Source organism: Scophthalmus maximus, chromosome 11 (genome assembly GCF_022379125.1).
Source record: "Scophthalmus maximus strain ysfricsl-2021 chromosome 11, ASM2237912v1, whole genome shotgun sequence".
Lineage (NCBI taxonomy): Eukaryota > Metazoa > Chordata > Actinopteri > Pleuronectiformes > Scophthalmidae > Scophthalmus > Scophthalmus maximus.
The window spans coordinates 17,655,701-17,682,396 of record NC_061525.1 but is presented as its reverse complement, the minus strand read 5'-3'; the positions used below and the strand labels follow the sequence as shown (position 1 = coordinate 17,682,396).

Genomic DNA, 26,696 nt, shown 5'->3' with positions numbered 1-26,696 from the left:
ACATTATTATTCGTTACGTGTGAATTAAAATGGCTTTATCGTATTTAAACCTAGAGCGCCTCGCCCATCACCTGCTGCAATGACAACAATAATGCGCATGGTGGCGCTGGTGTTTCAAAGACGAGTAGAGGATTGTCGGGGTTACAACCAAAGAAGTCTTGGGCTGGGAGACAAGATAGTTCTCGCCCTTTTCTAACGGTCGGAATCCTGGGCTGGGAGACAAGATAGTTCTCGCCCTTTTCTAACGGTCGGAATCCTGCCCTCGTTTCATGCCTCATGCGTTCTCTGTGTACACACCAACGTTTCATATACACTGCACTATGCGACACCTGCAGCCAAACTAACCAACTCAATCGGCGATTGCTGGAAAATAAATTAATATTCGTTGTCAACGCCGGTCAAAAATCAATCGGCCAATAAATGTACGACATTGGAGCTACATTCTTGTGAACGGCCACTACATTACAATAATGCACGTGGTAAAGTTAACGTAACACGCTTGTCCGCAAGGAAAATCATCGTAAACACAATGGAATGCATTTAATACAATACATTCATTTTTGTCTCGCGTCCAAAATGAAGCGGAGGAGTCTCCACAACGGGATTTAAACGAAGGCGGAAGTAGGCGGCAGCAAACTCTCGTTCCGTTAGCAAACGTGAACCAACGCCTCGAACTCCGTGTTCGAGGAGGAGACGCGAGGCCGCCGTGACAACCGAGCGACCTGCCCAGTCCCTCCTTTCTTCAGCACGGGTCGGCAGCCGATAAGGGGGGGGGGAAGCAACAGCCCCCTTTTTGTGTTTTAATTGCAGCGGACCCTCCCGGGTTTATCTCATCCACCCACCTCACCATGGCGGCGAGTGCGAAGCGCAAGCAGGAGGAGAAACACCTGAAGATGCTGCGGGAAATGACGAGTTTGCCCCCCAACAGAAAGTGCTTCGACTGCGACCAGCGCGGCCCGACCTACGCCAACATGACCATGGGCTCCTTCGTGTGCACCTCCTGCTCCGGCATCCTGTGAGTACCCAGTCGCCGGGTGACCTTAGCGCAGACATGGCGCGCGGGGACGGGGAACGTTTTCAGCGCGCGCTTCGGCTAACACACCGCGGCGACCGTGTCACCGAGCCAGCTAGCCAGCTAACGTCGGTATAGTTGCCCCCCCCCCCGGTAGTGTCAGTGCGAGTTTCTGCTGTTGTGACATCGCCTCGCCCATGCGGTGTTGGGCGGGGTGCGTAGACATCATGCCAGCGCTCGGCACAGCGAGCTAGCAGGACCCCCCGGTGGGCAGCTAGCTAGCACGATGCTAGCAGCCGCTGGAGCTCATCTGTGCCACTCGCCACAGCTCGCTCTGCGGATCAAGCCAGTAGCCGACTAGTTGCTGGCAACCAAGCAGCACCTTGCAACTTGGCTAACGTCACAGCTGGTCGTGTCCGTGTGCTGCACTGGGTGTCAGTCTCCGGCCGGTGTGAAAGAAGCGGAAGCGCAACACCGGCATGGCTTTCTCTCCTCTGGTTGGTTGATTTAAATATCCACACATTCGCTCTTGTCAGAGTAGTTTTTGCATGTAATTTTTTTTTAGCCTGGCAGGGTGTTTGACTTCAGATTGGTTGGTTTTTTGTTTTTTTTGCCTTACTTTGCTCTGCAGTTGTGTAACCAAGCATCTGTAGCCTGGGATTTTGGGATTAGCAAAGCATTCCGTTTGTTCTTATTCAGCTTAAGTGACCCACCTCAATGCAGCTGTCAAATGTTGCACGTGTCAAAGAGGACTTTCGTGCTGGATATGTGTGAATGACGATTAATTGTATCTATATGTTTTTTTTTTTCCCTCTTTCAAAGGGTTTTTGACTGTCATTCCTTGTAACAGACTGACAACGTACAACATGGTGGAGGAGATGCTTGTGTCATGTGATCACTCTCCTCCTTTTCTCTTCTAACTATATTCGACCTTGGGTTTCCCAAAATTAGAAGAAGGGGGAAAAAAAGAAGCCAGTCTCTCCAGTATGTACACCGGTCTCGCAAGAAGGCCTATGATACACATGCTTTTTATTGTGCACTCGCATGCTCCTCGGAAGGTCCCATTGTGAGGGTTTTGTAGTCCTCACTTCCCACTTCGGTGTGTCCGTGTGCTCTGTAAGTTGGAATTTTGGGGCATAAACGGACGGCGTGAACGAAATGTGTTGTATTTATGTGTTTGAACGAAGCATAAACGCCTCGTTCCAATATTTGCATTGTAATGAAGAGCAAAGAAAAGTGTTTCCCCTACCATTGAATTGGGGGGGCGCCCCGCCCCTCCAACGGGAGCCCCCGCCCCCCCATGAAAAGTCAAATCAAATTTATTATTTATTTATTTATTTGTATTTTACATATAATGCCAAGCAGTATTCATTAAAGCTCACTTTCCATATACACCTCATTCCTGCATAAAAGATTGTGGATGAAAGTGATTTGTGAAACCAAACCCTAACGACCCCTAAGCCTAACCCCCCCCAAACCAGTAAACCTAGGGGAAACACTGACACTAACTAATCAAATCATTACAACTTGGTGTAAGATTACAAAAAAATCTTATTCACTAGGTCCATTTGCACCATTAATCAAAAGTTTCTTGCCATCAGCCAAAACATTCTCTTCCTTCTGCAATGTCGTGAACCAAAATAAGAACTAGTTGTTCTAGTTGTTCCTAGTTGTTTACTGTCTTGAGCTCTACCTGAGGGAATACATTTTTCTGAGTATTTCTGAAGCCATGCGAGTGCACTATTATTCCTAGATCACGGGCACAAACCACAAACACGACATCATAGTTAATGGTGTTGTCATAACATTCTTTATATTGGTAATTCTGCTCCAGTCATTCTTCATGAATAGTTTATCTTGGTTTATGTAAATATATAAATGATGTGTACCTATTCAAGAAGAGTTAAGTGGCAGTGGGCTATTAGGAGGTAACTCAATAAGCTGTTCATCTGTCCAACCTGTTCTGTTATTCATTCAGTCTGTAGCTTGCACTGTATTTCCTTAGTGGTTTATGGAAATCACCCTGCCTTTCTCAATTTGAGCAATAATTATTCAAATAATTTTTCATTGGAAAAGTAAGCTATTATTTGCCCGGTCAGCAATTCCCTGCGGATGACTTTGTTAGTTGACAAAGGAACTGCTTTGACAAGTGTGTCATCGACTCAGGCTTTGCCTACATACAGCCCTTGTTTGACTTGGTTTGAGACCTTAATCTGTGCAAACAGTTGTAGCCGTCTCCACGCTCAAGGTTATTTACTGTAGCGGTGAAAAGAATGAGATTAAATGTGCGCCTGCTGATGGGCAGAGCTTGCCGTCCATTTCACTTCACCAGTGGGTCCGTGGGGACCCCACTGTGAATTTCCCATCTGCTCCACCCGTGGTGCTAAAGTCTGTAATGTGAGTTAATTGACTTCTTTTATAGCTTCAGATCACAATTCCCCCCATGAGTGAGGGTTTAAAAGATTGATGTCTGTTAGATGTATGCAGGAAGCCTGGTGTGATTGTAGGCTCAGGAAGTGGTAGGGCCTCACTGTGCTGCAACATCAGCAGCATGTGATTTTTTTATATGTGCAACAGGAAGTAGCAGAGATGTCATTATCTGCCTCTGACTTTCCTTTTAATTCCAGAGAGGCAAATATGTTAGACAGTGACCTAAGATTCATGCTCAGACATGATTTGTAAGAGTGTGTACTTGTTTAGGGTTGATAGCGGGGGTACAGTCACTCACCTCAAAACCCACTTCTGTCCCAATAGTTGTGGTTGTGCAATGGTTGGAGTTGGAATTTGCTATGTAAACACATTCCCGGTGAAGGTGGAGACCTTCCCAGGAGGTATACCACTCACTATTATGTCTGTTCCTGGAGAATTGCTCATGGCAGGAAGTCACCCCACTTGGCCTATCTGTTCCTGAGTAAGCAGCACCGACCAGGGAATGTCAGAGGTGGGGACTCTTGTGCCTACGACACCAAATGTTCACAGCAATAATAATCATATTAGCAGACATGACTTGAACTCTAAAGTAAATTTCCTTTAAATTTGATTTCTTAGAAAGCTATGTCATCTGTTTAACATTGTAAGTGTGGCAATTTGCTAATGCTTGGTATAAATACTGATTAGATAGTGAACCATGAAACATTCTGAATTGCCATTTTCTTTGATAAAAGATACTCAACACAATTGTTGGAGAAGGTGTAAAATACATCTTTTTGTTGTAACTGGTGCATAGCCTCTTCTCTCTTTTGAGACTTGGCGTTGCCAATTTCTCTCGCCCTGGAGCTTAGCTGTTCTGATGTACACTAGCGACTAGGTCATAATTATTTTATTGTGCAATATGTGCTAATGTTCTGTGCTATCTTGTAGACATGATGTAAAAAATTGACTAAGCTGCCAGAGTTTACACAATCATTTTATTAAATAGGTAATCAGTGTTTTAAAGACATTGTACATCAGGCGTTTGATATTTTAAGAAGTGATATAATCATCGAAACCCTGAACAAGATATTAAAATCAGTTGGGTGAAATTACTTGATATCCCAAAAACAAACATGAGCTTGTCCTTGAGGGCGGATATACAGTTAGCAAAAATTGTGGACAATGGTGGTAATATGCTACTGCTTTTACATTAATACATGAGTAATGATAATCCAATGATTTAATATATTGAATTATAACATTCAAAGGGGACATTTGTGCATTGATAAAGTATGTTTGCGATTGGTTATTCGTATTTTTTACTCGCATGCTATTTTTAACCATGTTTCTAATTCTATTAAAATGGCAGTAACCATTTGCCAAAAAAACATTTTTTTTCCCGGCATAGCCCTGGCTCTGTAAATTGAAAACCAAAAAATGGTGCGGACTGCACCACACAACACTGTGCCGTTTGTAAAAAAAAAAAAAAAAAAACACTCCCCGACATTCTAGCGACAGATGCTACGACTCAGGGGTTTTGGCCTCGTGGTAAGCGCGTCTGTCTCCCATACCCGCGGCTGCGGGTTCGACAAATCACCGACAAACAATCTTTCTCCAAAATTGCTCACTGCCCCTTTAACTGATGATGACAATTATACCATTTACGGTGATACTGTGAAACTGATATTTTGTGAAACGGTTGTTTTAATGAGAAAATCTCACACAGTTCTAAACTATTACTGAACACTGTCACAACTTCATATCTTCTTTGTCCAGCTGATATAGGGGGGAGTGTGTGTCCGTAGGACAACAACATTGCGTTGCTAGGCTCAGTAACAGACTGGAATCCAGAACATGGGAATCGTCCGACAGTTATAGTGTATACCACAGTCACTGGATATTAAAAGAGCCAGGTTACATCATGGTTCCCTCTTTTGAACGTTTGTGGACAAAGACATTTCAAGAACTTTAAGTTGAAGAAGAGCGTCGGACATAAATGATTGTGATGAACAATTCAGTAAACTAGACGAAATCTAAATTAACAGTATCAGAATTCCGTAATTGGACGACTGGGTAGAGATGCTGTCATCATGTTTTAGGCCTCAAGGGCTCTGGAACGTTCTCTGCGTTTGACCTAGTTTCCTCTTCATGAGACGAGGATGTGATCACTCGCCTACCCCAGGGTGCTGAAAAACACATTAAAGCGCAAATACTTGAGACTCACTTACATATTCTGTCTTCTGTTTTCCTGCAGAAATGTTTACTTCTGACATGAGTTTTTTGCTTTTATTTAATTTGCTTCTGACCGTTTTGGCCGAAAACACTGAGAAATCCTCAATAATTTGCATCGGGAGACATTTTTATGAATTCAAATAATTTTTAAAAACCTTAAGTGATGTCTTACATTATGGAAGGTGCAAACAATACATTTTTTAATATGATTTGAACTATTAATTTTTCTGTCGTTTGATTGATTTAACATTTTAGTAGCTTTTCATGTCCATGGTAGAGCCTTCAAATGTTGATACACAGCAGGTATACTATGGTGTTTCCTTTTTGGTTTGTGTGATTTCTTTCATCTTCTCTGTTTTCTTAAGCTGATATCAGCATGACACAACTGTGGCCACAAGATGATAAAGGCATTACCTTGGAAATGGCCCCGAGGACATCCCATGGGGCTGCTCCATATTAAGATGAGGACGTATGGAGAGTTTTTTAAAATAGACACGTGGTCTTGTGAATGTTAATTGACATAAATTCTTTAATGTGGACTAAGTTCTAGCGATTTTCTTTTTCAAAGATAATTATCAAATCGAAATGTTTGTTACAGTTTGTACAGTTGGCTGATCTCTCTCTCTCTTTATCTCTCTCTCTGTGTGTGTGTGTGTGTGTGTGTGTGTGTGTGTGTGTGTGTGTGTGTGTGTGTGTGTGTGTGTGTGTGTGTGTGTGTGTGTGTGTGTGTGTGTGTGTGTGTGTGTGTGTGTGTGTGTGTGTGTGTGTGTGTGTGTGTGTGTGTGTGTGTGTGTGTGTGTGTGTGTGTGTGTGTGAAGAATGGGTGGAGATGAGAACATGTTTTGTAAAGGGTGACAGCAGTGAATAATTTAACAATGTTGTCTAGTATTTCACTGCCTTTAGGATTTGACTCCTATGTGTATAACATTGTGTTCGTAATTGTGACACTGTGGATCTAATTTCCTAAAGAGTTGCGGTGACCACCTCACAAAAACAAGCAACCAAAAGTTGAATGATATCAGCTGTAAACTAATATGAAGTCAACAATCATTTAACTTGAGCACATATTTAAACGGCTCAACATTTTAACTTTACTTGTGCTTAAATACTTACAAGAAGAAAAGAAAGTGTACAAAATTCAGTAAAGGCCAATGAGACAACAAATCCCCCAATCATCAGTGAGCATTAACTAAAATAACTTCATTTTAAATAATTAAATTAATAATGTTAAATCCATCTTTGTAAATTCTGGTTGTGTTTGTAGACGAGTAACATTCGAACCAGGGGGGAGGCCCCACATTGTTATTGGGCGATTGTCGATTCAAATAGTTTGATCAGTGATCTCTGTAAAGAACGACCAGGATAGCCAATCAGGTGACACAGTTGTCATCCAACACTAAAGTATGTTCCAAGCACCTAAGCATAGAAGGAAGCAACTGTAACATTTCGAAAATGTAATTGCCAATTGATATCGACTGAAGCCGCTTCCAGCAAACAGTGATTGTCCCCCAAAATCCTGATTGGAGCACCCTTCATTTTTTAATTAATGTGCTACTTCTTCAACCTGCATGCCCACCCAAGCCTCAGGATAAGGCAAGTGAGGCAAAAACATGTGGTACGAACGAGGCATTTAAGAACATGAAGGAAGAAGGGAGCAGCTGCCTGTTCAGACATCTTGGTAAAAAGAGTCAAATAGTTTTTATCGACATCGTCTACAAAAACATTTTCGACTATGGCATTCAGTAGAGCACATACCTTGGCCAAGGGCCAGCAGCCCCCTAAAATGCCTGATATTTTTCATCAAGATCAATGCATTATTTGCTGGGAAAGTGGTGAAAATGTCAAAAACACCCTATCTTGCAACATTAAAGGAAGTGAAAGGAATCCCTGGATCCGCCACTTGCCCAAAGTCGAATGGGTTGTTTCTTGGCCCATGCCTCATCCTTCAACCAGGTTATGTGGAAATCGGCCCTGTGGCATTTGCGTAATCCTGCTGACAAACAAACTTTAAAAAAAAAAATAAGAATCTTCTGTGCTATACGTAGTAAAAACCAAATAATTTTATTTAAATATCAGAAACTGACGTAAATTGCTTCGACATACCTCTGGCAGGAAGCAGTTGTACTTTCTCACATGTGTAGAACAAATGTGGTTCTCGGTACAGATTAGGCAGTGACGGGACTGTTTTCTTCCTCCTTGCCACAACTACGAGTTTGAGTTTGAGGTCACCGTTTTGCAACGTTCAACTGTCGGAAAAAACATGCTGGCGTAAATGAAAGGAATTTATTAGCTTGGAGTCATAGGATTCCGATGTTTTGGACAATTTGGAACCTTTTCTCAGCTGGAATCGATCCCCATCCCTACGGATAAATGAATCGACTGCAGACAGAGATGCAGGAATCCAGCTGCTACTGTTGACAGGCTGATGAAATTCTGCTTTTGCTGTGATGCCAGCTTAGATAAGGAGTAAAAGATTATTGGGTTTGCAGGTTCCACACAGTGGAAAAGCTTTCAGATGCAGCCTGACTGGTGGTTCCTTTGATTCTGCTGCTGCTGCTGCAGAAAACTGCTGGTGTTGTTTTCAGCCTGAGGAATTAATGTATGACTTGGTTAATGATTAAAGACACTTTCTGCAGCCATACGTTGTAGCAGTAGCAGTTGCCCTCTGTTTGCAGCTAAAGTATTCTTCTTGCCTGCTAAATGCTGATTGGTCACCTTCACAGAAAAAACAAGTGGTGACCTTGAAGCCAGGACTATATTAGTTTTCATTTACTGGTGGGTCCCTGGAAAAATACCAAGGACAAGCCTGAGCCTGGAGCTTAATATAAAAGCCTAACAATGTCTCTTTTCTATTGTTACAGTTACTAGGCAATTTTTAATTTGTGCCGTTGTGGCGTGAGCTGTGACCTGCTCAGGAAAATGAGCAGGGCTTGTGAGGACTAAAGAGTGTTGCTCCATAATGGAAGTTTCTATATTGAGGCAGATCGCTCAGTATGTGCTGACAACCTCCGTTCAGTCAATAGCAGTTAAGAGCGATTCTCACCCACTCAATTTGTTCTGCTCTATTCCTTTTCTTTTTCCGTCAGCATATCTTTCTCTCTCTCTCATCATTTGTCTCTGTCACTTCCCCCTGTAACATTGTCTTCCTCTCCCCAGTAACGCACAGCAGTAAGTCAGATTGTCGCAAATTAAATGGCCCCCATCCCGAGAGGCGGCGTCTGGAGTATGTCAAGATGAGGTTTGGTGTACAGTGTCCTCAAATTAAATTGACCCCTCGTTTCCATCTCTTCACCTACAGACGAGGACTGAATCCGCCCCACAGAGTCAAGTCCATCTCCATGACGACCTTCACGCAACAGGAAATCGAGTTCCTACAGAAACATGGGAACGAGGTACGCATGACAACCATCTGCCCCGTCACAGTTGTTAGATGTGGTTGAGGTCAACTTTCACACAGCTTTGGCAGGTGTCATTTTACAGAAGCCTTAAATGGTACCATCACTTTTCATCTCACATTTACTGTCCATCGGTTATATGTTTAATTGTCAATATGAGAATCCCACTCTTCTGAAATTTGGACGTAGATGTCATGTGAGAATCTGCCTTGTCATGCAAAAAAATTGGAAGGATGTATTTATGACGTACACCACCCACCTGTCCACCACAAAACAGAAAACTGAACAAGGCCCAGGTATTTTATCAGGAGTTGGTGTGGACCAAATCAGCACTGGAGGGCCAGTGAACTCTGTGACCAGATAGCGGATTGCACTTGGATAATTATGTATTTCTGTGGCTGTTGGATGTAAAAAATGGGCAATAGCTTCGCTAACACATTTGCCATAACAAACAAGACAGATAAGTTAGTGCTATGAGTCATAAATGAGCTCTGCGGTGATAAGGTGCAATGACCCAGTTACGCTTTGACTGGGGCATTTCGTGAACTATTTTGATGCTTATCTTGAACAGTGCAGCATCTATTTGTCAATCATGAGTAGCAACACTTATTTTTTTTTCGCTCACAAGAACCGAAAGTGCATCATCGTTCAAAAGCCATTTCTGGTTAACGGAGTATGAAATGGAGCAATGCCACCTGGGAAGCACAGTCTAATAAAAGCTGTAGAACAGTGTCCGGGGAGGCAGACAGGCAGGAGACTCAAGGTTGGAGCTGGTGAATATATCCTTCAAGGTTGATATATAAATACTACTGTTGTTTTTTTTTTTTTTGTCTCTCGACAGAGCACTTGACACAGAAAAAAACCTCATACTTATGAATTGCATGGTCCACTAGTTTTTTCAGATTTAATATCTAACAGTGAGCTTGAATGTGCTGTGAGTAGGGGTGAAAGGTTAACGGTTTCACGTAGTTGATTACCACGGTGATTTGGTTGATACTGTCTAGCATCAACCAAAATGTCTTTAGGACCCAAGCGCAGCAAGCAACATTGTTTTGTTATGTGTAATAAAAATATGTCAGAAAGACCGGCAGGCTGTGACATATAATTCTGCTGTCACCACATAAATAGGTAGTGAGCTATGTATTTTATTTTAGGTTTTTTTTCTCATTCTGGTCGAATTTGCACATTTCTCACACATTTTTCAAAATAGGAGAAAATGCTCCTTTGAACGTACTAGTGGACAGGGATCGCACTTGTCAGGAGCTAAGTGTGCTACAGAAATGTTGTACAAAAAGTCACATGCTCCGTTCCTCTGTGTGTTCCAGGTATGTAAACGGATCTGGCTTGGCCTTTTCGAGGACAGAACCTCCTCAGTGCCAGACTTCAGAGAACCACAGAAAGTCAAGGAGTTCCTTCAAGAGAAGTACGAGAAGAAGCGATGGTAAGTCAGTTTTACAAGCCGGTAGTGCAAAGATATGCACAATGCCCCGACAATGTGTGCACTGTGGAGTCACGTAGGTTTTTCTGTGTTTTTATCGGAATGTCTCACATGCAGCTCAGAGCAGTCGGCCTCAAGCAGACACCAAATACTCTTTTCTTTCTTTCTTTTTTTTCAATGCACACAATGTAGGTCATGACAGTCACGCTGCTTTATGTGCAAGATTTAGTTTCTCCATGATGTTACAGGTTTAATGGTTTTAAAATGGGGTTAAGCATAGTCGATACTGGTGCCATCACTAGTGAGAGAAATTATTTTAGACCAAAAAACGCTAATGACAGACCAAACCAACAAGTGTCTGTCGTATTGATTTAGTGGGTTAATAGTAACTATTGATTTAGTCAGTTGGTTTATGAAGTTTAGTCTGTTTCCACAAAAGACTGAGATGTATCACTAACACTGATGCAGATCTTTTTCTTGATATTCACATAATCATTAAGACCATGCACCTAATTTAATTCACCTATTAGTTAAGGCACTAGTGCCTTTTTTCATTTTAGTGTTTCACCTCTGAAGTCTGACCAAAATGAGAGTGACGAGCGGTGCATGTCTCAACATGCTTCCATTCACTGCAGACAGGCATTCTCACTCACAAAGGCTTCTCTGCTGTACCACAAACACACTCACAACATCACAGGCACCACTTCGGTAACGAAGTTTCAAAGAATCGTGGCTCCTGTTCTAGCTGTGAATCATATTTGCACTCACATAAACATTTCCTGTCATTTGGATTTGCATAATGATTCCAATCCAAATCATGGACCATTATTTTGAAAACCCTTATATTATGTCACTTTATCTTAAATATTACGAATAGCCAAACATATATGTAAGGAGAAATTAAATTGAGATATGCATTGCTGTATACTTGTCAAGGTAGATTTTATTCATTTATTTTTCTTTCTTTTCGTCAATTGCTACATGTTGTTGTCATGTGAACTCTTTTCCAGGTACGTACCTCCTGAGCAAGCCAAAGTGGTGGCCTCGGTCCATGCTTCCATCTCTGGCTCCTCAAACAGCAGCACCAGCAGCACCCCAGAGGTTCGACCACTCAAAGCCCTGCTGGGGGAGTCGGCGCCCACCCTACACCTCAACAAGAACACCCCACCGAATCAGGTGAGATTTCTGTCGTGCACACAGGTACAGAGTACACATTGACTGACCTGTCTTGTCTTCCTTAGTTTTCAGGCAAATATTGTTCATACACTTATTTGAATTTTTTTTCTTATCCATCTTTTGTCTCCACCAGTCACCAGTGGTGAGCCGTGGACAAACCCATCAGCAGCAGTTCCATGACAAGAAGTTTGACCTCCTCAGTGACTTGGGTGGAGACATCTTTGCCGCCCCGCCTAACTTGAACGCAGGCGCCAGCTCCAGTTTTGCTAACTTTGCACATTTCAACAGCCATGCAAGTAAGGAACACACCACATGCTTGACTGTTTAATAAAACTACTGAATCATTATATCTCAGGCAAAAAAACTGAGGCATTAAATCATAGGAACGTGAAAGAATGCAGGACAATGAGCAATAACTCCAGTCTCCAGTTACAGCTGGATTGACTTTAGGAGCACCTTCCAACCAATCGTGTTCCAGAATCTTTAGTGGGCATGGTATAAAGAATTGTATCAGAGGTGCTATGAACAGACACATATCCTTGGTTATGATAATGTCGGTAACATAGGGCTATTGGGGTTTTCTTGGCATGGGGAGAATTGTCCTTTCCTTCTCCATCCCGCCAAGACTCACCCTTGCTGCAGTGATTAAAGTGGCATCTACACATTGTAAACATAAGCACAGATGTGCACGTTTATGACGAATATTTTGTATACATGCGGTGTGTGCTCAACAAGGAGTCCAAACCGTATCTGGGAGAAGATGAACGTCAGACTCTGCCGCATGCCTTTTACAGCTGTTACACGTCATTGTTATGTTACATCACTCTGATTATATCTCACATTAAGCCCATAATCCATCATATTTGTTTTGCATCTGTCATCCATGCCTTTGTCAGTCATATGTATGAATTCAGTCTATTATTATCTCATCCATGGTCATCGTTTCATTGTGTCTTTTTGTTTGTTTTGTCTGAACCTCATCCTGACACCACCTCCAGCAGCACAGAATGCCAACGCAAATGCAGACTTTGCAAATTTCGATGCATTTGGCAGCACTTCTGCGTCATCAGGTGGTTTCCCCGCCGCACCCCAAGCCCCATTCCAACCCTCAAATGCAGGTAGATCAAATTCTCTTCACTGGACAAACACAAACCCAAATCAGTCTAGTATTCATACATTAGTTTGTATGGTTTGTGTACACAGGCATTGAGGACATTTAGGTTAAACACAACATATTTCCATGCAGCACATTGTCAGTTATGTTATCTGTCAAGTCATCCATTTACTTGTGTTTTTTAACTGCTGAACTCATTTTCTCCGCTTTCCATTTGTGCAATATCCATTCATCCAGTCTCAAGAACTGGTGCCTGTGTGTGCACCAGTTCTACAACCAGCTAATTTAACCAGAGCACGTTGGAGTCATACATTTTCTTAGGGCAAAAAATAATGCAGTTGACTGAACAAATGACGGTATGTTTATATTGTATGTGCCTAAGGCAAAGAGCTTAAATACTGTGCTCCAGAGAGTATGTATGCACACAGCACTAGACTCTTAAGTGCCACTTGTAGCATATCTCTACTTTGACCCACTTTGAAAAGCTAGAAATTTTCTCTGATAGGTTTACACAGGTTACCCGCTTGTCTGAAAAATCAACAACAAACATTTTTAAAAAGAAGACTGTTGTGCACCAGATCAGTGTACATGTAGTGGACTTTAGGCAGAAAGTAATTTAGTGTTCTGCAAGAGGACTTGCAAATGTCCAATATACTGAATTTATTTTATACAAGATAAAAATGACCATATAAAGGAATATATGACTCTTTTTGTATTAGTAATGAAGCGTGAGTATAAATACTTGTATACTGTGTGATAAAGTCTAATCTCCTGTTTGCTTTTCCTAAAGCTGGCATTTTAATTTTACATATTTAGGTTTAAAAATATATACTGGAGGCAGACTGTTGTCCTCAACTGTCATTTTCATCAACAAAATGCCTTCATTCAGTTATATGACATATATCATGTAACCCCCCGTTACCTTCAAGGGATAAGCTGTATCAACAATAGATGGATGGACTTTGGGTTGATAGATGGACTTTGCCTACTCTCTTATTTACTCTAACAACTCTTAATACACATGCGCATGCACGTAAGCCTCCTCCCAGAGTCTAGGGAAAATGTAATGTACCACAGTGCCCTCTGCTGGAGGTTTATCTTGTTAACTATGTTAATGTGGGTCTGCACAGTGATCTCTTCATCATGCCTTTTGCCTGATAGATAAAACTCGCCTTTCTGTCGTGGCTTTGTAAGATAATCCCTTTCTCACAGACACCGACTGACTGACTGACTGAGCTCTCTGGCCTCAGCTGTCCAACCATGTGTGCTTTCATCTTTTGCTTCAGCTTTAACGCTTGAATTGCTTTGACTTCATGCATTTAAATTTTTTTTAAATTTATTTAATTTATTTGACGTATTTTCTTTTTGTTTCTGCGCCCTGTCTTACCTTGCTCATTGGTCAATTTCTCCGTCCCTCCCTCTTTAATTTTTTGGCCGCCAGCGTTCACTGTGCTCTCATCCAGCCACAGTATGGGTGAGTTTGCCACTGCTGTGCCTCTCCAGGGTGCACACAGTAAGTCTCTCTCTGGGCTTGTTCTCCTAACAGCTTTCCCTCTTTCCACCACCTCTAATGTGTAGTCGCTCTGATACTCCTCTCTGGATGTAATGTGTGTGTGTGTGTGTGTGTGTGTCTCAGCATGTAGCTCACTGATTAAAAACTGGCATAATTTGTTTTAAATATGCCAGTTATTGAGAACCCTTATTAAGAATCAAACAAATGGAAGGACATAAGAGCAACGCAACATAAATTTAAAAGGAATAAAAAAGAATTACGTAGAACATGGATTAATAATAAAAAAAGACCAGGATGGAATCAGTCAATGTATCGTATTAGGAAACAAAAGAGCAGTGAGGTCTAATCCATCAGTCATTCGTGATAAATTATTTGGCCAAAACTTGACAAGATGTTAGATTTTCTGTCATCATGTATGCTATGTAGTTTGTATCAGTAGCAGATATAAACTTTCTCTGAACAGTAACTTGCATGACTGTCTCTTTTCTCCTGTGCTCTTCGCAAATTTTGTTTTACCCTGAGCTTATTATTAATAACAGAAAATATGAACAACTGGCTGATATTGAACTGACGGTTTCATCCTCATGACTACAAACTACCGTCTCTCACCTTTACGATCAAAAGACTGTTTCGTGTGAGCTCTATTTTACCTCAGTTACCATTTCTTTGTGCTCTGGTATGCAATAAATATTATGATGTGTTCCTCATTTTATTGCATTACAAACAAATCTGTTCTCCCTGACTGAATTATTATAAATGGATCACAAGATGTGCTCTGAAACAAAGGTCGGATTGTCTTCTGCAGTTATTTTTTAAGAGACATTTAATGGAAGAAGTGTCTGGTTGTCAAACATGAGCAGATTCTGTGTGAAACAAATTTAAACTACAGTGGTAAGGGTCTAAGCAGTTCCTGGATAGGCTGAGTTTGTTGCGCACTAATCTTCTCTATGTTTTGATGCTCTAAAGTAATTAATGTGTATTAGTTTTAGTCGGCCCACTCATCACATAGCTCAGTGATGCCGACAGGGTGCTTTTGGCAGACCAACAACATTTCCATTGAACTATCAAGTTGTTTTCTGTGTCACATTTAATACGTTGCGGTTGATTTTTGCCTCCATCTACAGTATGGTGCTGAACTGAGATGTAACTGAGGCCTTCGAGACAGGTGCTGTTCAGTATATCATGTGCATCCAATGGAAATAAATGCTAATTTTATGCATTCCTTAGGTTAATAAGCTCATGGAGAGACTGCATAGTACAGCGGTTCTATACTTCTTTTAGAAATGTGCCATCTACCCTATAGCTAATGAAGATATCCCAACCTGTGACTGGCTCCACCCCAACTTCGCCCTCCATGCAGCTTCTTCTGTCCCTTTACACCATGTTGATGCTGTTACTCAAAACCAACATTCAAGGTCCCCCTTATGACTATTTAATCTCTCTCTTTCACACAGGTAGCGCCTCAGGGGGACTAGCAAATGCCAGTTTTGCAAATTTTGACAACTTCCCCAAATCGTGTAGTGCTGACTTTGGAGCCCTCAGTTCCTCCTCCCAGAGTAACTCCACAGGAAGTGGCAGAGATGCTGTACAGAGTACTAGCACCGCTGACGATAGATACGCAGCCCTGGCTGACCTGGATAACGTGTTAAGCTCTGCCAATACAGAGCAAGGTAAACTTCTCATGCCTAGCCTGTTTCATAGGTCTCAATTGTAGAGATGGAGGTTGAGTAAAAAGGGAAACTGACAGATTCATAAATTTAATTCCCTGAATGAATCTTCACCTCGGTGCAGGTGCAGTCCAGGCATAGTCTCCCTTAAAGCAGGGCTGATTTTCAATTTCCAGCAAACGTCTAATTCTGTATCTCTGAATTTTTGGTCTAGCCATGGGCTTGGTTTTATTTTTTTAGATGGCCTTACCATTTTGTTTTTTCAAAATCGGTCTCCTGCCCTCAGTGTTTTGGAACCAGCCTGTATCAAAACTTTTGCTTTTAAGGAGTGTCTTATATATTGGTGTCATTGGACAGTTTTAATGTCACATGTTCAGAATCTGGCATCTGGGAATTGTCTTGGGCTGGTACTAGTTTATTTTGCTCATGTTACAAACTGTGTTTCTGTCCCGGAAAATGCAAATTTCCTTAATGATTGAACATTTATTCCCCATTACTTTTTAATAGGTTGAAAATGGCAGCTATCTCCAGACCTTTTGTTTGTGTCTTTTATAAATTAGTACTTTTCTCTCTCCTGGATTGGTTGAGCAGAGGTAGCTTTAACCAAACTCTGCTGTCGGTTTCATTCTATTGCAGGAGGTATCCCTGGGGTGGCGAGCTCAGCCACAGCAGCTGGAGCGGGCGGTTTGCCTCAGAAGCAGCCGGCGGTGCCAACAGGGGGGGATCGCTATGCTGCTCTCGCTGCGCTTGATACGGTCTTCAGTTCCTCAGCACCTGCCACTAGTGTTTACAACACCACCAGCACCTCACAAGGGTAAAACTATGCAAAGCACATACACACACCTCAGGAAGCACCCTATACTGTGGTCCATTAATGAATGAATGAATCAATTAAATGATTTAAGTTGATTCTCACAGAAATTGCATGTTGAATATTTTTATATAATGTGTTGTTCAAACATTGGGGTGTAAAGGTATTTGGATGTGAACCGATCCATCGCAGCTGGAACAAAGTTACTTTTGTCCAAATCAACATGCCATGCAGACATTCAGTGATAACACTCAGTTTGTCATGTGACTTTATGACCCAGTCTCAGGTCTTTTTGTTTTTGCCAGCTTACCCGACGAGTTCATGTGTTGATTTCTGTTTCGCTGCAGGGGCATGTTCGGCTCAGAGACTGGGGTGTCAACAGCACAAGCACAGCAGGCCCTGCCTGGCATGGCTCAAGGTTTTGGAGGTGAGCTAACACATGTTTTCTGATGGTTTCTCGTTCCCAAGTTGAAGAAAGAAATTCTAAAGGACAAAGCTCAGTGTGCTATAGGTAATTCCAGCTACATTTGGCTGCTTAGAATTTGCAGTTTACAACATTTGTACCTTTGGATCTTGAGGACCTTCCTAGTTGAGATGTCAAGAGCAGTTCTTTCCATGTCGTCAAAATCCATCGAGTCATCACGACAGACATGTATGAGCTCCACTTAGATCATGAAGTTGTTTGGACTGTATGTTCTGTACAATTACAGCAGGTTTGCCCACAGGAATTTGTGAGTTTGGACGAAGGAACGCAAAAGTTGAAAACTGTCATTAACAGTAGAAAATATAATGTTCCAGACATTTTAAATTGTGAACACAAGACAAACAGGGGACACCACCATGCATCCTCCCTGGATCAATGTTTTTGTTTTTAATATGTATAGGTCATGCAGTTCATTGTTCGTCATAGTCCGTACTCATGTTTGTTGACTTGATGCCTCTCTCTCTGTCCTGCAGCACAATCAACTAATCCTTTTGTAGCTGCTGGAGTCGCCCCTGCAGCCGCTCCCACCAACCCGTTCCAGAGCAACGGCAGAGCAGCAAATGTAGCGGCAGCAGCAGGTGTGTATGTCTGTGCACCACCCAATGAACTTTGGCCGTACAACAGTGCAGGTTAAAATCATTTTATTTTTAAAGTAAATGCAGGTATACATTATGAGTAAAGTGTCATTTTTGTTTGATTTCATCGCCCAGGCTGCCATAACAATTAAGATTCGTGAGACCACAGTGCTAAAGTAGAAAAATAAAATTGTAATGTTCAACAAAATATGAATTGTGCAGAACAGTTCGGACAAGCGTAAGGTGTTACTTACTGATGTGTGCAAGGGGGATAAAAGTAATGTGTAGAATTTGAGTTTCAATTTGTCTGTCTGATTGCTCTCACCATGCTGGACAGGCTTGATGAGGGTTCTACATGGGCAGGGTTTCCCTCCCACGTTTGGTAGGTTCCCTCAAGCTCCCCGTTTCCCCCTTTGCTCTCCTTCACCTTGCTCTGGCAATGCCTCCTTTTTCCTGTTGCAAATGTATCAGGAAAATGTTGGGTTGAGGTAAACGTAGTGCCGTGATACAGAAAATATGGGTTTGTGACAAGTCAAGCTTCCACCTGATGTCCTACGACAGCATCTTGGTGATGACTCTGGTCCTCAAGTCAACATTTCACCATAGAAGAATGAATGCATCGCACAGGATAAGTAAAACATCGGAGCATCTTGTAGGTCTGGAGAAATAAAAAGTCCCCTTGAAAGATTTAAAAATAGAAGGAGAGTAGTCCGTAAGAGCTGTAGTCCAAGAGAAAAGGGTCATCTTACTCCACATCTTAGTGACAGAGGCTTCCTCAACATTTTCCTCATATCAGTTGGCAAGAAGTCTGGTCTCTTTTTTTGAGACATTGAATTATCATAACTAACGCTACCCCTCTTAATGTACATTAAAATGTTATTCGTTAAGTTAAATGTTGGAAAAAATGCATCATTTAATGAATAAACCCAGTTACACTTCAAAAATAATCTTCCTGACTTAACATGAAGAGCACAATCCCTCTTTTTTTCCTAAAGCTTGTCTGTTGACAAACTTATCTAAATTTGGATGTTTTTAAAAACAAAAACATACACTGAGATTCTGAAGGAATCATACTTTGGATTACAGAGTCACACATGCAATAATTCACATGCTAAAGCAACAGTGATCAAATGTACTGCCTGGCTTAAGTGGTATATTTCTAATTCCTAATTTGCTCTCGCAGAATAAAACGTTTTTGCTTTATTGTTGACTGCTCTGTAATCCCCAGTTCATCCCCTCACTTATTTAAGTGTACAACAATATTACTGTATAATGCTTTTTCTAATATACTGCTGATATTAATAACCCTCTAGTATTCAATATTTTGTTTGTTTTTCTGCTGATATGTTTCTGTTGTAAAAAGAATGTCATAATTTTGAAAATGAGATGAAGATGTAATAGAGGCAAACTTCTAAACCAGTATATGTTGTAATTCTGTAGTTGGCGTTGAGTGGTATAGAAGCGTCTTTAATCTTTTTTGCTGTCTTGCTGTGTAGCAGCCTCATTTGCCACAGGCTCCATGAGTATGCCAGCTGGATTTGGGAATGCCGCTGGCTACAACCTTCCCACCAGCTTCAGTGGAACCTTCCAGCAACCCTTCCCCGGGCAGGCTCCCTACACTCAGCCTCCTGCATATCCCCAGCAACCCAACGGTGTGTATGTCTCAGTGTAGAACATGTACTTTAGACCTGCCAGCATTAATAAGTACACTGGAATTAAACCTTACATTTGGATTTAGGCTGTTCTTTCCTGGTGTGATTTTAGGTTTGCTCACATAAACATGAGTAATGAAGTCTTACTTGGTTGCTTGTTGGTGTAATTGTTTGGTTTTTTGTGCATGTCCTTCAGGTGGAGGATATCCAGTCTATGGCCCGGCCAAGTCCGTTGTGACTCCTTTCGGGCAGGCAGTGGCTGGACCGATGGTCTCAAGTAACCCTTTCCTGGTTAGTAAGAGGGCAACATGACAGGACTTCCTGTAAAATTATAATCAGATTAATGTTTGATAGAGATAAGGCCGTCAATTTATTCCCACTGTTGTCAGTTCTAATAAAAAAAGCCTCCGATGGTTGGGTTAAAGCTAGACACGGTCAGATTTATTAATGGACACTGGATTTATTCTGACCATCCTCAACACTACTTGTCTGACTCTTTGTTTGTGTGTTCCTTCTTCCTCCCAGGGTGCAGGTCCGTCTGCACAGTATCCAGGAGGGGGCTCTTCCACGAATCCCTTCTTATAGCGATCCATCCAATCAGCTGCACTTCAGGGTCAACAACTGGCGCGCTTGCACCTATTGCACTGTTTTGTTTCACAAGTAGCTTTAAAAACACAATGTTTGTAAGGATTTGTATTTTCTATCGCAGTTTGTCACTAAAGGAAGAATACGACGGGCGGTCATGCCGACGCTGTCTATGGCTACAAAACAAAGTGATGGTGTGTGCAGAGGGAGAGGTTGATCCCCTCTTCTCTATTTAACCTGTGAACTGGCCTGGCCTCTACTGAGCCACAATGTATAATCAAACTGGCTGAAAACTTAAGTTATTGCATTCAGTATATCCCATTCATTATGCTGCAATTCTGTACAGATTATTTTTTCTTTTAGGAAATTAGCTCTTTGTGCATATCAGTATTTGTATCTAACACAATATTTGTTAAGACAGAGCTGTTGCTTGGAAAAGCTAATGGGTACTGCCATTTACCGTATTTGTAAAGAACCTGTTTATTTGTGCGCAATCCTCTAATGGATCCTCTAAAAAAAAAAAAAAGAAAGAAAAGAATGCACATTATGTTGTGTAGAGATGGGAGGGGAAAAGGAGCGAATGTTGCTTCAGGGATGGGTCGGGGACTCACAATGCTCCTCAACTACAGTGAACCACATCCATATTTGGGTAACAATAATGGATTATGAACTGAAAACCACTTGCATTGGGTGTGAGATCATTTTAAGTTAATATGTAAATATATACAGTATATATATTAAAATGAATTTTAAGTAAGAAGAAATGACCAAACTGTTCATTTACACTGATGGATGGAAATCTTGTACATTTGTTTTGTATAAAGAAAAAGATCTATATCCACGGTGTTGCAGTCAGTAATTTGAAGCCACGTCAGATTCCTTGTGGTCAGAATCTGTGTTCGTCAAAGGATGGAGGTTCATCTTTGTCGGGAGGAATCGTCTCCCTTTTGTGTCTATGCGCCCTCCAGATGGTAGTGAGCCCCCGAAGTGAAAAAACCACAGCAATAACTGCGAAGTAGCTGGCGTATATGGTGAACTGCAAAAGAGCACGCGAATTAAAACAGTAATAAGTCGATGTGGCAACGCTTCTGCTGGCTGCATGCATCCTCTGATCTGGACGGCTCACCTGGGGGATGATGGCCAGGCCCAGTCCTCCACTGTCGACCACAACAGAAGTGAGAACCGTCTGCAGAGCCAGTGCTCCGAAGTTGTTTGTTCCAAAGACCAGCGCGTATCTTTCCATCGACAGGCCGGCTGCAATCTGGAACCTGACAAAACGTATCGAGTGTGTTTTAAAAAAAATTCAATCAAGGGGTGTAAAATATAACCACCCATCAAATGACGGCCCGTCCTTACATTGCGATTGTTATCAGCAGAATGTACAGGCACTTGAAAATGATGTAACCGGCGTAGCAGACCCATATGTTGCTGATGAAGGTCATGAGGAAAAGTGCACCTGCCCCGAGTCCAGAGAATCCACCCAGGGCCAGCTCTCCCCACGTCTCCCATCGCACCTCGGTGAAGCCTATACCGTAGGCTGTAGCTGCACCTGCAGGGGTGTAGGAAATGGGCGTGATACATCTTTTCTCAAATGTACTCTGCACTGGAAAACCTGTGTCTGGTGTTCCTTACCCAACAGGTTGGACACTGCCTCCACACCTCCGTTGTAGATGCTGCTGTTCTGAGAAGGCTGCACATGCTCCCACAGCATCTGCAGGGTATATTGGGATCAGATTTCCCGCATGTGATGATTTCCAACAGTTGGAATTCCATTTGCTTGAGTCATATTAATCTGCTGACATAATCTGAGCTGGACAGAGTGGTACAGTTTGATCTGCTGCAACCCCACTTGGTGATTCACATTGGTACAAATCACATAGCCTACGTCCCATTTCCAAGATAGCATGAACTTTTAAGTTTTCCTTCTTTTGTTTTATGTGAGCTTCACCACTGACCTGTACATAGTTAACAGTCTGGTTATAGCAACAGGTGGCCAGTGCCCACCACAATGACCAGTAGAGCAGCTGTCTGGAGGAATAGCACTGGCGGATGTCCCACCACAGCTGAAGGATGACTTGGCGGCAGCTCTCCTGACCAACCAACTCCTCAAAGTCCTCATCCTCCGTCCCTTTTTCCTCCTGCTCGTTGACGGTATTTTCCACAGTTTTTCCGCACTCATCCACCTTTTCACCGTTCATCTCGTCCAGTGATATCTTTTTCATGCTTGCATGTTCCACTGCATTCATTGTCCCATCTCCACTGGTCTTCTCTCCCTCTGTTTTTTGGTTCTTCTGGCCGCTGTGTCTGCGGTGGAAGAACATGCTCCGCTTTGGCATTGGCAGGAGGCAGGAAAAAAGGAGAGCGATGGCAGTGAAAACCAGAGTCATCACCATGATGCTGTCGTAGGACATCAGGTGGAAGCTGACGAGCAGCTGACCCAGAACGGAGCCCACCGTGTACCCCAGGAGCTGGATGCTGCGGCAGTAGGAGGTGACCTTCCGGTATCTCTTCGGATCCACCACACTACAATCGACAACAGTCACAATGTCACGACCTGCCAGGCCTGTTTCAGAGCGTTTTTCAATGCCAACAAGATGTCTCATTACTTGAGGGATAAACTGAATATTTTCAAAATGAACAATGTGTCCCATTATTGATTTATTTCAAAAGTAGAAAGTAAATATATATATATAGATATATATATATCTATATAGATATAGATATATATCTATATAGATAAACGCATTCGCTGATATTTCTTACATTCAACAGTACATGAAGGCGGCTTTGCAGGAAAATATTGAAAAAAGAGCACTGCCCCACTGACCTACCCCGTAATGCAATCTGTAAACCGAGCTATTGTAATTGTGTTCATCATCATCATCATCATCATCTATGACCAGCTTAGCCATCAATGTATCCCTTTTAAAAGTGTACCCTGGACCATACCAGCCTGACCAGCTAGACCACTGTGACCAGCTCCACCAGCATCCCAACCAGCTAAAGTGTCCAAAACCCCTCTCAACCAACAAACCAGCCCAGTCTGGTCAATCTAAGTTGTTGTTTTTTTTCAGCAAGGGCTGTACCAACAATTACAAAGTCAAATTTGCCCTTTCGCCCCCAGTACACGACCTGTAGATGTAGGAGAAGTAGGCCACCTCACTGGCGGTCACCACCCCGTAGAAGAACTGCGTGGCCTGCAGGGCCGGGACACTACTTGTCCACCGCAGCATCGCCGTGGTGATGAAGAGCGCGACGCACTGGAGCACCACCACCGGCTTGTACCTCAACCAGTCGGTCAGCAGGAACACCGGCACCAGCACGGTCAGGTAGCAGTACGTCCACACCGGGAAGATCTGATTGTTCACCTGGATGAAAAGATGGTGTAAAAGTAGTGAATAGAGGAAAAATATATAAGATGGGAACTTTATTGCTTCTTATCAAGGTTTTTTTTTTTTTACAATCATGCCAGGATTTATACCACCAGTTTGAAACTGTCGCTCGTGTTGTATTCAACCCTTTACTGTGATTCACCAGATCGGTTACTTTGTTCAGACCTGTCACAACACGTGTTGCCATGACCGAGTTCTGTCTCTGATCACATTTTAATGCATAGCTGTCATAAACAACCGAACCAACCACATAACCTCAAAAAATACAAAAATAAAAACAGAAATAAGGCATTTTAGGATTCTGTGTCAATGTCACAAAACACAAGTCAAACTAAACATATGGTTGGCTTTTGATTTTATTTTTATTTTTCAGATTCAGGATCTACTGAACTTATTTGCTCATTGGTCGTTGCTCTCATTACCTGCTCTGATGTCAGGTTCTTGTCCGGCCCCGTCAGGTAGGCGGTGAGGAAGGGTTCCAGGGGCTTCACGGTGCTGAAGAATCCGTAGATGCACAGCAGAGCGGTGGGATACCTCCAGTCCGACCTCCACCTCTTCACGGCCTCCATATTCCGCCGCTTTCCCACCTGTTCCAGGTGTGTTTACGCGATACTCGGGTGTGCAACTCTCCCGGCAACGCTTGAGGTTGTCTTCAGTGTCGAGCGTTGGTTTGTCAATCAACAACCCGGTCAAAGATCAATCGTCATACTCAACTTATTATCTCTGCGTGCAACAGAGGATGTTAGCAATCAGTGGTCACCCTGACCTCACATTTGGTGCAGAGAGTTTTCAGCTGCGTACATTATTAATTCAGAATATCAATTATTCATGCTCTGCAAGGAGCCATTCCTCAGTCTTGTGGTCCGTGTCCTGATTGTTCTGTATCTCTTGTTATTGAGCGTGGGGAGGTTAGATGCAAACTAAAACTTGAAAGGACAATGTGGGGGGAAAAAAGAGTTGAAGGGAACAATGAAGGAAATGAATCACCAAGTTTTAAAATAGTAGTAGTATTAGTAGTCGTAGTAGAAATGCCGAACATTTTCTGGTACAGCTCCCTAAATTCAAGTGTTTTTGCTTTTTAATGTTTGAAATGAGCACTGAACATGTCACTTTCTGATACTGTATTATGTTATGTGAAGATTGTTTTACAGAAGGGTCTTGAGAAAAATGATTTCAGGTTTTGTGCACTGTTGTTTTTGTCATTATCAGCGAATCACAGCAGTTTGCAAGCTTCATGGTTGTGGCTCTGTATGGCTGTTATTTTTTCGATTGTTGTCATTTAGGAGATATAGTTGTGAAATTAGCAATCACTTCTCCAACTTGAGACAGTAGCTAGTCAAAAAAAAGGGGAGCAATACAACCGCGAGCTTATGTTGCAATGATGCAGAGAAGCATGTCGACGTGACCATGACATAATCAGCATAGCATGGGCTCTCGGCACAACCCTCGGCTCTCCCCACACGGCCCAGGTCACCTTGACGTGGTCCACGTAGAAGGCCTCTGCAGCACCTGGCCCGACGAAGGGGAAAGAATGAAGTGATTAATCCGTCGTTCCAGGCGACGTCAGCTCCGCATGTGCTTTCTTGACGTGATCCTTTCATTCGTCAATCATACCGGCAGCATTTATACCCTTGAACGCTTGTGTAAAGGGCGATGTAACCCCTCTAAACAAAACCTCATGCACACACATGAGCCTTTGCCGGCCTCCACACCACGCACCTGCCATTTCTGATGAACTACTTTCTCCCAGCTCCTGGAATCAGCGATAATCAGACAAACCATTAACTTCTAACTCTCTCTGCTTAATTGAAGCAATTACTCTTCTTCCCGTGCTGAGCCAGGTCGGCTGCAGGCCAACCAGGGCCACGGTGCTTCTATTCCCTTTCACAATCGATACACACTTTCTGTTTAATCAGGTAATCAGAATGGCATGGTTGTGTTCTTTTAATCGCAAGTTTTTTTTTATAGATCAATGTATAGGCAGGTGTTGTTCTTTTTCTCCCCTCTGTTAATTGGACTCCTGGTTCCAGTTCTCCACGTGGGACAAGTCGGTGATCACTTGCTTCTATCAATCCTCTGTTCCTCTGTGAGAGTCAAACCACTTATTATTAAGCTTTCTTTTTTTTTTGTGTGACTTACATCTTTTATTTTACATTTGTTGACCCCTTTATAACTGATTATAAATCCATAACACTACATATGTTATCACCTAATGCCGTGTTAGATCTTTCTTACAACTTAATTCCGTGTGAATATTACAAGCTTTAGTGGGGTTTCTTGCTTCCATGATATGTTTTGGATAGTTATATTTATATAAATATAAATAATGAATCAAACTTAAAAAGTCGGATAATGTGGCAGCTGGTTGAAGGTGGTCCCATATCGCCGCAGTGACCAGTAGATTAAATGCCTGCATGGTGGTCGGTCATTATACTTAAGATTTCGATAATGTATGAATATGTTACAGGAAAAAAAAACTGAATAATCCTCTCATTTGCTTGTCTACAGTGGAACACCTTATGTATGATACAGGACAAAATGTATAAAAGGTGCATGCTCAGTAGATCTTTACTACAACTGTGACCTGTATCAGCATAAAGTCAGAAAAGAAAAAATGTCTGGAAGAATCCCTGAAGCTTCGCCAAACTGGATGACTCTCAGTGGCCACATACCCCCTGCTGTGCCAGCCAGGGCTGCTATTATGCTCCGTTTTCTTTCTTTTTCCCGGAGCCAGCTCCATCCATATCCATCCCAGGTTCTTCAGACCTGTGCGCTCCCAGTGGTCCCTTTCTTTCCCTTTGCAGAGCGTGCTCCTCTGGGGCTTGGCCCACCAGAAGGAGGCGAGAGAAGCCGTGCTCATTATCCCCAAAGTGATAGCATTGACGTTAATTGGAATTCATTTGTCATCAGCTCTTTCTAATCTCTGTGCAGGCAGATTCACTGAGAAGGAAATACTGAGATATAATATAACTATTTAAGCTTTTTGGATTATTTGTTGGCCACGTCTGTGGTCTCCACAGCATAGTTGATCTGTTGATGTGAAAAAACAGATACGCCCGCAGCCTATGATGAAGTTTCCTTGTACAAGTAATTCATAGAATAATCCATTCCATCTTTACAAGTTCTACTTCAGTAATATGTAGCAGTGCAGCAGCACTTCATAGTGCCTGTGAACAGTCAGATTGCAGTCTTTTGCATTATATGAAATAATTTTTGGGGGGTTTACAATACACTTGGA

General features: G+C 42.3%; 2 protein-coding genes and 1 long non-coding RNA gene across 18 annotated transcripts; 1 reads left to right on the top strand and 2 right to left on the bottom strand.

Moving 5' to 3' along the window:
• The first annotated feature begins 625 nt into the window (after positions 1–625).
• agfg1a (ArfGAP with FG repeats 1a) lies at positions 626–20,903 on the top strand. 14 transcript variants are annotated; one of them, XM_035623111.2, is made up of 15 exons: positions 626–1,015; positions 8,955–9,048; positions 10,377–10,492; positions 11,500–11,665; positions 11,799–11,961; positions 12,667–12,783; positions 14,221–14,292; positions 15,747–15,962; positions 16,596–16,773; positions 17,118–17,197; positions 17,728–17,832; positions 18,167–18,211; positions 19,326–19,481; positions 19,678–19,772; positions 20,007–20,903. In XM_035623111.2, the coding sequence occupies exons 1-15, from the start codon at positions 849–851 to the stop codon at positions 20,064–20,066; spliced, it is 1,830 nt and encodes a 609-aa protein (XP_035479004.1). In that variant the 5' UTR covers positions 626–848; the 3' UTR covers positions 20,067–20,903. The 14 variants fall into 14 exon arrangements, with proteins under 14 accessions (XP_035479004.1, XP_035479017.1, XP_035479003.1 ...); XM_035623110.2 differs by having other exon boundaries at positions 628–1,015; positions 12,664–12,783; positions 19,329–19,481; XM_035623109.2 differs by having other exon boundaries at positions 628–1,015; positions 12,664–12,783.
• Positions 5,352–7,857, bottom strand: LOC118299426. Its single transcript, XR_004789854.2, has 3 exons — positions 7,760–7,857; positions 7,412–7,661; positions 5,352–5,610 (listed from the first exon to the last, which is right to left on the bottom strand). It is a non-coding gene; the product is annotated as an uncharacterized LOC118299426 (long non-coding RNA).
• Positions 17,879–24,131, bottom strand: LOC118299420 (thiamine transporter 2-like). Of its 3 annotated transcripts, none has more exons than XR_004789853.2 (8): positions 23,881–24,131; positions 23,199–23,434; positions 22,022–22,589; positions 21,699–21,777; positions 21,423–21,615; positions 21,193–21,334; positions 18,374–21,102; positions 17,879–18,282 (listed from the first exon to the last, which is right to left on the bottom strand). XR_004789853.2 is itself a non-coding variant. In XM_035623127.2 (7 exons), exons 1-7 carry the CDS (start codon positions 24,025–24,027, stop codon positions 20,953–20,955), a joined length of 1,515 nt encoding a protein of 504 aa, XP_035479020.2. In that variant the 5' UTR covers positions 24,028–24,131; the 3' UTR covers positions 17,879–20,952. The 3 variants fall into 3 exon arrangements, 1 of the variants encoding a protein (XP_035479020.2); XR_004789852.2 differs by having other exon boundaries at positions 17,879–18,507; positions 19,629–21,102; XM_035623127.2 differs by having other exon boundaries at positions 17,879–21,102.
• Between the last annotated feature and the right edge of the window lie 2,565 nt (positions 24,132–26,696).

Bases quoted from the DNA above. Each gene is read 5' to 3' on its own strand.
- agfg1a (XM_035623109.2), top strand. From the start codon at position 849: ATGGCGGCGAGTGCGAAGCGCAAGCAGGAGGAGAAACACCTGAAGATG. The intron at 15,963-16,595 runs GTAAACTTCTCA...ATTCTATTGCAG, and splicing joins CTCTGCCAATACAGAGCAAG to GAGGTATCCCTGGGGTGGCG. The intron at 17,833-18,166 runs GTGTGTATGTCT...CATGCTGGACAG, and splicing joins AAATGTAGCGGCAGCAGCAG to GCTTGATGAGGGTTCTACAT.
- LOC118299420 (XM_035623127.2), bottom strand. From the start codon at position 24,027: ATGGAGGCCGTGAAGAGGTGGAGGTCGGACTGGAGGTATCCCACCGCT. The intron at 22,590-23,198 runs GTCGTGTACTGG...TGTCGATTGTAG, and splicing joins TACTTCTCCTACATCTACAG to TGTGGTGGATCCGAAGAGAT. The intron at 21,335-21,422 runs GTAAGGACGGGC...ACGTTTTGTCAG, and splicing joins CTGCTGATAACAATCGCAAT to GTTCCAGATTGCAGCCGGCC.